Raw genomic sequence first — 11,380 nt, forward strand, 5'->3', positions numbered from 1 at the left:
TTGGTGTGAGTACATGAACTGCTGTAGGTAGAGCACCAAACTGACCTTGACATCAGACCCCACTTCTGACCCTATTTCTGTCCCTCTCAACCTGTGTGGGCCCCTGTGAAATGAGGGTATCATTCAGCCTTTCCAGCATGATATATGACTGCCTCCGAGTACTGACCAAGCAAGACACTGGCATCACGTTACAAGGGAAAGCCAGGCTTTCCTGTTGTCCCACATGGAACAGCAGATTTGTTTAAATTAAATTCACATCAAAAATAAATGGTAGGCATCTCTTCTGGATGTTCGTTAGGTAAGTGTTCACTGAGTTGAATGTAGCTTAGAAATGGAACTAAGCGTTCTGAGTCATCTCAAATGTGAAACACTGTTCTGTAGGTTGGAGGACTATATATGCATATATCTTTATAAATATAAATTTATTTATTTATGGCCGCATTGGGTCTTTGTTGCTGCGCGTGAGCTTTCTCTAGTTGCACTGCGCGGGCTTCTCATTGTGGTGGCTTCTCTTGTTGTGGAGCACGGGCTCTAGGTGCATGGGCTTCAGTAGTTGCGGCACGCGGGGTCAGTAGTTGTGGCTCGTGGACTCTAGAGCACAGGCTCAGTAGTTGTGGCGCACACGCTTAGTTGCTCTGTGACATGTGGGATCTTCCTGGACCAGGGCTCGAACCCGTGTCTCCTGCATTGGCAGGCAGATTCTTAACCACTTTGCCACCAGGGAAGTCCCTGGAGGACTGTATTTAAATTAATGCCTCAAAAGCATGACCCATTCTTTCCTCCTGTAATGTAAAGCTCTGGAAGGAGCTCCTTCTTGGACCTCCCTCCCACCCCCACCCCCCCATCCCACCCATCTAGCTCATCACAGAGTACCAAGCTGAGCTCCCTGTGCTATACCACAGGTTCCCACTAGCTATCTGGTTTACACATGGTAGTGTACTTATGTCAAACCTAATCTCCCAATTCATCCCATCCTCTCCTTCCCCCACTGTGTCCACACATCTGTTCTTTATGCATCTCTGTTCCTGCGCTGCAGATAGGTTCATCTGTACCATTTTTCTAGATTCCACATGTATGCATTAATATACAATATTTGGTTTTCTCTCTGACTTACTTCACAGTGTATGACAGTCTAGGTCCATCCACGTCTCTACAAATGACTGTATTCTGTTCTTTATTATGGCTGAGTAATATTCCATTGTATACAATGTACCACATCTTCTCTATCCATTCATCTGTCGATGGACACTTAGGTTGTTTCCAGGTCCTAGCTATTGTAAACAGTGCTGCAATGAACATTGGGGTACATGTGTCTTTTTGAATTATGGTTTTATCAGGATCTTATTTTCTACTTTTGTTTGACTTTTCATTTTCTTCCACCTCAGATTTCATCCGTGTGGCTTTCCCATGAATTCCTTAAAGGAGAGGGAGGGACTCTAATGTTTTATTTCTCAATTTAGAAGTGGTTCAGAAAAATTTTACTGTACAAAGTGCCCCACCATTTTTGCCATGTTGAATGTTTTCTTAAATCTGTCACTAAAAGGTAAGTTTCTGTGCCCAGTTCTTGGCACTTGTGTGCTTCATTAGAAAAATGCTGGGTTTGCCAATCCTTTCCCCATGGGCTCTTAAGATAACAAGGGATCATTCCTCAAGCAGCCTGACCCAGAAAATATAATCCCAAGAACACCAGTCCCTTGGGATGCCTTCCCTGACCCCCCAGTCCAGATCAGGTCCCTGCTATATCTTTCATATTAACATTAATATCATCTTCATTGCATTTATCACAAGTGCAATTCTGCTTGTATTCATAGGATAATTTGATTAATGGCTTTCTCTCCCACTAAACTGTAAGTTGTCTGAAAGTAGAGATCATGCCTGATGTTGTGTCCTCTGAGCTTAGCACAGGGCCTGGCACACTGGTTGAATGGAAGTGTTCACAAATTCTACCTGTGCAAGCCCAGTCTGCTGGTGTGACTCAGGGAGCTGACAGGGGCTTGTGACCCAGGAGAGACTGGGCTGTGGGCAGCAGTGATTCTGTCTGGTGGCTATCAAACTTTCTTTTCTAAGTAGCAGAACATTCTTTGTTAAAAAAAAAAAAAAAAGGCAGAATCCATGGATTTTGTAAAACATAAAAGTGTTGATTTTTCTGGGGCTGCTTCTCTTCCCTGCTGTTTGAAATCATTTGTCTAGTCCCACACCTCTAAAGAGGGAAACAGCGGTGTTGTCCCAGAGCTGTGAACCTGTGGTGCGTTACTAAGGAACAAAGAGGTGGTTTGGGGCAGCTTCTCAGGGCACTTTACTCCTAGGTCGTCTGGGGAGCATGAGCTGGAGAGAGGTTTGCAGTCTGGAACTTGTTCAGCCTCCAGAAGATCTGAGCTAATGGCACTCGGCATCCATGCTTTCCCCATTCCCTGGAGACAAAAGTGGTTTTCAGCTTCTCTAATATCTCGTTGATTTCCTAACAGGAAAGCTAGATAAACTTAAATAAACATGTCTTTCAAGGCAACGGCCACTCTTCCTAAAGGTACAGGACCTGTGCAGCTGGCCTGCAGGAGCCTGGTTTAACTCAAGATGGCCTTTAGCTCCCACACTAGTAATACTACTGGGTCCCAAGTTCAAAAGCTCTCTTACTGTTCAGGCTCAAGAAGGAAGGCCTCTTCCCCTTCCCTGACCTCTCGTGGCATGAAGTAAATATTACTTACTCTAGTTTTATCACCACCAAACTCTCAACAGCCGCAAGAGTCCTTTTCCTCCCAGCCCACCTCCTCTCCTCCCCACCTTGCAGTGTCCACCCCAACCCCTGCTGTGCATAGTTGTAGCAGGAAACCTCTGGGTTGGCCAGAGCTGCAGCCAAGTGGCCAAATTCTCACCCAGTACTGTGGTTCTCCTGTCCCTAATCCTAAAATCCCACAAGTGTGGGGAAGCATTGGAGACCCTCCAAGAGCAGATAGTGATAGCAGTTAGGTGCTACTCTCCTTGTAGGGCCCCGCTTCAGCTCTGGACCCCTGTGCAAGGACCTCTCCCCTTGCCTTGTCCCCCTGCCCTTTCCACACTGCTCCCCGCCTTGGGCATGTAACGCTTGGCTAGCTGTTCTGTTGTCCTGCCAGTACCTGTTGTAAAGCTTTCATTACTGTTTAGAGAAGAGCAGGAGGTTTCAAGAGTTTTGTAAAGTGAAGAGATTGAATTGGGTCATAGGCTACACATGTGTTCCTCCTTGCTGCAGCACTGAGCTTCGTAACACTGGGAGTTCATGCCCGAGAATCCCATATGTGCAGATGGCAAATGCTCTGTGGGGTTCTTGAGGGTCAGGGTGGCAGGGGAGAGGGTAGAAAGTGAGGGGAGCTTGGAAGGATTGGCCAAAGGCACCAGATTATCTCCTGTGGGCTTTGTCAGGATGTGAGCTTCCAAAGGACTGGTCTGGGCCTAACTCTATGAGAGGCCTGATAAAAAGCACATAGAATGAGAAAACTCATCTATGTTCATGTTGATCTTTAAACTTCTTTTTAAAAATTAAATTTTCAAAATATTGAACATTGATATTATTGGCCTGGAAATGTAGCTTCTGTGTGAGTCTTAAAATCTGAGTCACAGTGGACCCTTTTTTTTCCTGTATTTATGACGTCTGCCGGGTCTCTCTCATGGTGATGGTTATAAAATGTACCGGTGACAGAGCTGTGCTGGGCTGAGCACTTTACATATACTGCCTCACTTGACTTACTGTTCTACCCTGCATGGTAGATGGGACTCTCCTTTTACAGTGTAGTAAACCAAAGCCCAGAGAGGTTTAGAAATGTCCCAGGTCATGCAGCAACCAAGCGAGAGAACCAGAATTTGAATCCCAGAGTGGCTCCAAAGCTCGAGTTTGGCACCAATAAATGGCCCTTTCTGAGCAGCCAGCTGTCCTGGGGCCCCATTGTTTCTGTTGCAAGGTGGCCAGACAAGTTCCCCTCCTGAGCCTGTGTGAACAGAATCCATCAGAAGAAGCTACACCCAGGGACTTTCCTGGTGGTCCAGTGGGTGGGACTCTGCGCTCGCATCGTGGGGGGCCCAGGTTCAATCCTTGGTTAGGGAACTAGATCCTGCATGCCGCAACTAAGAGTTCACATGCTGCGACTAAGAATTCCACGTGCTGCAACTAAAAAAAAAGATCCCGCAGGCCACAACGAGGATCCTGTGTGCGCAACTGGGACCCAGCGCAGCCTAAATTAATAAATAAATATTTTTTATTTATTAAAATAAAAAATTAAATAAAAATGTAAAAAAGAAGAAGCCGGACTTCCCTGGTGGTGCAGTGGTAAAGAATCCGCCTACCAGTGCAGGGGACATGGGTTTGAGCCCTGGTCCCGGAGGATCCCACATGCCGTGGAGCAACTAAGCCCGTGTGCCACAACTACTGAGCCTGCGCTCTAGAGCCCGCGAGCCACAACTACTGATGCCTGTGCGCCTAGAGCCCGTGCTCCGCAACAAGAGAAGCCACCACAATGAGAAGCCCACGCACCGCAACGAAGAGTAGCCCCTGCTCGCCGCAACTGGAGAAAGCCCATGTGCAGCAACAAAGACCCAACGCAGCCAAAAATAAATAAATAAATAAATAAATAAAATGTATTTAAAAAAAAGAAAAAAGACTGAGGGAGACCAGTTAAGTTACCATTGCAATAATCCAGGCAAAAAAGTGTGGTGACTTGGATGAGGAAGGTGGCACTGGTGGTAGTGGGAACTGGTGAGATCCTGGATGTAGTTTGAAAGCTAAGCCAACAGGATTTACTGATGATTGAAAGTGGGATGGATGTGAGTGACATCCGTGATTCTGGCTTGAGAAACGGGGAGAAATGAATCGCCATTGACTGAGATGGAGAAAACTCAGGGAAGGGAGTATCAAGAGCTCAGTTTGGGATTCCAACCCTAAACCTACCCCACCACCTTGAATGTCTTTGTGAGTGAGCTACCAATTATCTATCCAATTTCCTACATTTCTTATCGACCCTGTGTAAACCCTCCAACCTTTTTCCTGGTGTGCACTCAGGACTTTAGGAATCCCAGCCGTTTCCTCAGTGCCTTTGCACATGCAGTTTCCTGCCTGGGTGTCCTTTCCCCCTTATGCTCCCTGGAACATTTGCTTCCTTAAAGATCCCTGGCGGCACTCCCCCATGAAGTCTTCCCTTATTCTGCCATCTGTACCAGACCCTTGAGCTTGTTCCCTCAAGAAGCCCATGACTTCTTGGGTGAATTGAGGTCGTGGAATTTGAGTTGCACCCCAAGGGCAGTGTCTGTGGAATGAGTAATGGAATAACTGGATGTCTTCACCCTTCCCTAGCTTGCTGTACCCCCAAACCTGTGTGTGTCCAGTCCATACGACTTCTTGGGCTTTGTAAGTTTTCTGTTGAAGATACTAGCATAAGACTTTCTTCTGCTTGAACCATCCCAAGCTCACAGGAATACTCCAGGAGTTGCTGTCTTTTGGCTGTTCGTACCCTCATGAGCTTTCATCTCATGATGTGGAGGAGTGTTGATCCCTTCCTTTTCCTCGTGTGGGAGCTGCTCAGTCCTCTTGGTCTCTCTCTTCAGGGCTTTGTCTAGCTTTGTTTTGCTCTCTGGGTGCATTCCAGCTGCGATGTACTCAGAACAGGCATGAGACAGAAAGGATGTTTTCTCTCCCTTTCCCCTCCTACTGGAGCCAAGCATTTTCGGGCCTTATGACTACACTAACTTGTTGAACCAGTGTTTTCAGAGGACAATCTGCGAGGAATCTTAGAGCCCTTTCTGCAGTTACAACTGAGAGTGCCAAGCTCATCCCCTAGAATATAGATTTGATTTTCTTACCCCAAGCTGATGATCTAATAAATGCATAAAGGTACATAAGCATGTCCAAGAAGCATGTCCACCTCTCCAGCCCACTTGTATTAGGCAGTGTTCTTGAGATAAACAGAACCAGGAGGATGTATATTGAGAGAGGGAGGTAGAGATTTATTTTCTAAAAACTGATTCATGCTATTGTAGGAGCTGACAGATCTGAAATCTGCAGAGCAAATCTGAGTTCCAGCAAGAGGTGATGTTGCAGACTTGAGTCTGAAGGCAGTCTGGAGGCAGAATTCCTTCCTCTTCAGGGAACTTCAGTCTTTTTTCTCAAGGTCTTCATCTGATGAGTTGAGGCCTACCCACATTATGGAGGGTAATCAGCTCTACTCAAAGTCTACTGGTTTAAATGTTAATCAGATCTAAAGATATCTTCCCAGCAGTGTCTAGACTAGTATTCGATGGGCACCATAACCTAACCAAGTTGACACATAAAATTAACCTTGTACCACCTCTCTACCTCCCACTCCTGGTTTGCACCTTCTGCCTCTACTCCTTTCATTTTTCCTTTAAGAACTTGCTTCTCTTTCTCGAGCCCATAATTCTTTCTCTAGTCCCAGTCACTGGGTACTGTTTTCATCCAAGCTGATCACCTTTCCTCTTGTCCCAGGTCACCACCTGGTCTCAGGCAGCTTTCCTGAGTCACCTGCCTTCCAGAAATGGGTTTTCTTTTCCCAGTGTAAACCCCTTGGGACTTTGAGATTTCCTGCTGTGTTTTATTCTCAGGCATTGGGAAGAATGTGGTTTGTGAGAAGGCAGCAACCTCGGTGGATGCCTTCCGGATGGTGACAGCCTCGCGCTACTACCCACAGCTGATGAGCCTGGTGGGGAACGTGCTGCGCTTCCTGCCTGCCTTCGTGCGCATGAAGCAGCTGATTGCCGAGCACTACGTGGGTGCAGTGATGATCTGTGATGCCCGCGTCTACTCGGGCAGCCTGCTCAGCCCCAACTACGGCTGGATCTGTGATGAGCTCATGGGCGGTGGGGGCCTGCACACCATGGGCACCTACATTGTGGACCTGCTGACCCACCTGACTGGCCAGAAAGCCGAGAAGGTACATGGGCTGCTCAAGACCTTTGTGAGGCAGAATGCAGCCATCCGTGGCATCCGGCATGTCACCAGCGATGACTTCTGTTTCTTCCAGATGCTTATGGGTGGGGGTGTGTGCAGCACAGTAACACTCAACTTCAACATGCCAGGCGCCTTTGTGCACGAGGTCATGGTGGTGGGCTCTGCGGGACGCCTTGTTGCCCGGGGAGCTGACCTCTACGGGCAGAAGAACTCTGCCACACAAGAGGAGCTGCTGCTGAGGGACTCGCTGGCTGTGGGCACGGGGCTCCCCGAGCAGGGGCCCCAGGATGTCCCGCTGCTTTACCTGAAGGGCATGGTCTACATGGTGCAGGCCCTGCGCCAGTCCTTCCAGGGGCAGGGGGACCGCCGCACGTGGGACCATACCCCCGTCTCCATGGCCGCCTCATTCGAGGATGGGCTCTACATGCAGAGCGTGGTGGATGCCATCAAACGGTCGAGCCGATCCGGGGAGTGGGAGGCTGTGGAGGTGCTGACGGAGGAGCCCGACGCCAACCAGAACCTGTGTGAGGCGCTCCAGCGGAATAACCTGTGAGCCTGCACGTGGGCTCCCTGCCACGGGGCAAAGGGTGAGGGAGGAGCTGTGATGGGAGGGCTTGGTTATAGCACAGTGTCTTTCATTTGATAGGTCAACTTGGGCAGAGTTGAATTCGGGTGAATCTGAAGGTGGCCCCAGGAGAACGCCCCCTCCAGTGCTCATTTACTCCTCAGACTGGTGAGGCGGTGCCGTTCCTATTGCCATGGCTGAGAGGTCCGGCACACTGCACAGGGCGGAGCTGCCCCCAGTGTGTGAGCAGTTCCAGCAAAGGCTTGACTTGGGGGCTTCATCAGCCTATTTGTGGTCTTAACTGGATGAGAAAGCACAGCAAGGAGCCAGCTTGGCTTGATTCCTCAGGCCTGAGGAGAAATGACAAGAGGCCTTGTTTCCATGCCCGTCCTGGGCTGGGGCATCTCAGGAATGGTGAGGGCAGGAAGTCATCCCTCAGGGATCTGCACCTGCCCTCGCTCCCATGTGACCAAGCCCTTCCGGCCTGCAGGCTGCCCCTTCCCTGGCGGGGAGGAGGGGTTCTGTAGTAGATGAGCTCTCAGGGGCTGTTGACCTAGGGCAGAGGGCCCCTGAGTTGGCAGAGAGGAGACAAGGGAGAGCTCTGGGACATCTGATAAATGTTAATAAATCAGAAAGTCTGACACTGTGACATGTGGTTGTTGGTTGTTTGTTTGGTAGATTGGGTTTCTTTAATAATGAAAGGCTTGTTGATTGTTGTAGATTTGTTTCTATTTTTCTCTTTCCTTGTGGCTCTATGGCAGCCCTGACCTGCTCTGGATCCTTCACTATCTAGCGGGACACACAGGCTCCTACCACTGTCTGCCCTCATCTCCTGGCTTATTCCTTGCAGCTGAATCCCTCTGGAGCCCTCCAAGAAGTCTTTCCTCAGCAAACAGGACTTAAGACTTCAGGGGGCCAATCAGGCCTGACGTTTAAGGCGAGATAGTGGGAGAGTTCGAGGTCTCCCTGGGCTGGAGGTCAGGAAGGGTTCTGTTCTTGAAACCAAGGGGTTGGCTCCAGAGGAGCCCTGGGAGAGGAGGGGTGAGGAGTGGCCCCAGGGAGGCTAGACGGGGTGAACTGGAGGAAGGCGCTGCCCCTCGGAAGCATTGTAGCCGGGGTGTAGCCGAGCACTGCCTGGCCTAGCCAGCCAGTCTCCAGCTCTGCTTTTACTAACCTGTTCTCCCCACAGCAAGAGGCTTTTAACCCTGTCAGTCAGAGGCAGGTGGGGCAGGACGGTGGGAAAGGACACATCGACTCCTTTGTTCCTCTGCCAGAATTAAGTCTGGACCAGACTTTCCCCTTCTCTAAGCTTCCCTCTTTCTGGCCTGCTGTGGACTCCTCACCAGAAAGAGAGAGGCTCAGAGAGGGCTCCCTCTTCCTCCTGGCACCCTTTATAGGAGTCACCAGGCCTATTTTCCTGTATTGTCCTGGTTTCAGACCTTGTCTTTGTGAGGTAAAATAACAGTGGCTAGTGTTGGGGTGTACTTACTGCATATTGGGGCCCCAGGGATAGATGGTTCACGTGTATTATTCTATTTAATATCCAAACCACTCTACGAGGTACTACTATTAATATTCCCGTTATTCAGAGCAGAGAGGGGCAAAGTTACTTGCCTCCTGTAAGTTATAAGTGACAGAGCTAGGAGCCTGGTCAGGGTCCTCTTACTACAGAGCCTGACCCTGAACTATTCCTTCCTTAGTGCCTGTGGCATCTCAGACTCTTGAGTGCCCAGGCATTGCCCTTCCCCGCTCGGGTCCTCATCCAGGTTACATTCTTCTCTACAGCAGGAATCTCAGCCTGGCCTGAACTAGTAGGTGGACTGTAGAAAGAACCCCACCAGGCAGGATGCTGGTAGAGGTGAAGGAGGAGAAGCTGCTCCCTTCCTCCCGGCTCAGCTCCAGGTCATCCTTCTGTGTGTTAACAGGATGTTGAGATCCCCCCTAAATTTGGGTATTGACCAAGAAAGCACATGCATCCATTGCATCCGACTCAGATGCTCTTACTTAAGAAAGGGCCATGTTATTGACCCACAGTGGCACTTAGGTTTTATAGGACTGCAATAAAACCTCTGGTTTACAAAGATGGATTCCGACCAAGTCCTGGGGCCGACTGTACATGGGCTTAGGGCAGAGCTACTCTTGAGGACCCAGGTCCTCTGTTGGTACTCTGCAGAACCTAGGTCCATGGCCATCCCTCAGACATCTTTACCATCTTGTATCTCTTGGATTGGTGTGGGGGAGGAGAGGTACCATGAAGTGGCCCAGATGCCTGTTCCCAAGGAAGCCAGCAGGGTTCTGGTTCCCAGAGGTGACAGTCAACTGGTTCCAGGCTTGTCCTGCAGCTCCCCCTCCTGGAGGAAGTCAGCATCACCTTCCAGGACCTGTTTCCCAAATCTCAGGATCTTCCTTGGGTCAAAATAAAGTTTTTCCAAGCCAATGAAAAGGCAGTTAGCTTTTCCTCTCTCTTACAGCAAGCAGAAGAGAGCTTCCAGAATACCTTTTGCTTATTTTCCAACCCCCAACCAAATCTAGGCCTCGCACTCACCCAGACAATGGCAGCAGCCTCCTCACCTCCCTATCGCCAGTCTTTCCCTTCCTTATTCGGCCCTTCACGCTGATGCCCAAGCAACCTCTCCAAAACGTCAGGCCAATATCCCTCGTTGCCTACACCCAGCCTGGTCTGATAGCCAGGCCTCTGCTTCAGCCATGCTAAATGGCCCTCCTACATGGGGCTGACATCTTCCACACTAGTGAGGCTTCATCCCTGGCATATCCTCTGATTGGAAGGCCACCCAACTCTCTCCTTCAGGAAGCAGCTGGAGAGCTGCCTCTTCACTCCTGCAGGCAAAGTGGCAGTCACCCCCACTACCTGTGGCGCCACAGCTCTGGTCCCCAGCCCTTCCGTTATCACGTCTCCTTGAATTATGCTGCCTTAGCATTACACACTTAGAGTGAGCTTCTAGGAGTGGTAGTGGTGTCTTGTTCCTTTCTGTGGCTACTATCACCCACCCTGCTTAGACAAGCCTGACAAGTGAGTAAGCCCTCAGGAAACAGACTGACTCTTCTGTGGTTACTGAGTATTTCCTACGTCACCTGTGAAGAAATAGGAACAGATCTTCCTTATCAGTGCTGGCCTGACCGACACCTCCAGCCCTGGAGACCACACAGAGAAAGGAGATGCTCAGCCTTCTTGGGTCAGGCCTTAGCCAGAGAGCCCCCAGGTTCAGAGATCTTCAGGGCTCAGGAAAGGGCAGGCCCTCCCTGGGCCCCAGGGTGTGGTCTCATGCAAGGCCACTCCTTTGCAGGCCTCTGCTTCCTCAGCCATAAAGTCAGGAGATCAAACTCAGTTATCTTGAAGAGCCCTCTACCTCTAAAATTCCTGGAGAATTCGTGCTCATCCCTATGGACAGCGTTTCAGTCTGCATGGTCCCTGTAGAAGTATCTCCTAGCTCAGTCAGGTCACTGCCCAGGGAGAAGTGTGGGCAAAAAAAATAAATGTCCTGATCCCACGGCTTGCCCTGAGGCCTTGTCATGGGGCCAGTGAGCATCCAAGTGACCCTTAAAAGAGGGAACAGCCTGGGATTATGCCCATTTTCTTCCTATTTCCTCCATATGGGCCTGCCCACCCCCTCCCTTCCTGGATGGCCAGGCCATTCTTACAGGGGCCCCCCCATATGGTCCTGGACTTTGGATGGCCTCAGCCTTTCAGATCCTAACCTGTCCCTCTCTGCAGCTTCCTTGGCTCCCCACCTTGGTCTCCTTATCTTGGTGCCTTTCATGGGGCCCCTCTGTTAGGTTGATGCGGTGCAATGACACATGGCCTTGGGGAGTTCACAGTCTAGTCCCCGAAATAGTTATATAACCCACAGTGGTAGTAGCGTGTAGATGCT

The 11,380-nt window shown here is 49.8% G+C and overlaps 1 protein-coding gene across 6 annotated transcripts in view; it reads left to right on the plus strand.

The window, feature by feature from the left end:
- The window catches only part of GFOD2 (Gfo/Idh/MocA-like oxidoreductase domain containing 2), a 38,457-nt gene extending 29,751 nt beyond the window's left edge, over positions 1-8,706 (plus strand). For 4 of the 6 annotated variants that reach the window (XM_079908208.1, XM_079908209.1, XM_079908210.1 and 1 more), the window contains 2 exons: positions 6,580-7,474; positions 7,572-8,706. In XM_079908208.1, coding sequence (XP_079764334.1) covers positions 6,580-7,474; positions 7,572-7,662 — 986 coding nt within the window. In that variant the 3' untranslated portion in view covers positions 7,663-8,706. Of the gene's footprint in view, positions 1-6,579 lie in introns of all 6 variants that reach the window. The other 2 variants (XM_079908212.1, XM_079908211.1) reach the window with 2 other exon arrangements.
- Positions 8,707-11,380: the final 2,674 nt, after the last annotated feature.

This window comes from Stenella coeruleoalba (genome assembly GCF_951394435.1).
Source record: "Stenella coeruleoalba genome assembly, chromosome: 20".
Lineage (NCBI taxonomy): Eukaryota > Metazoa > Chordata > Mammalia > Artiodactyla > Delphinidae > Stenella > Stenella coeruleoalba.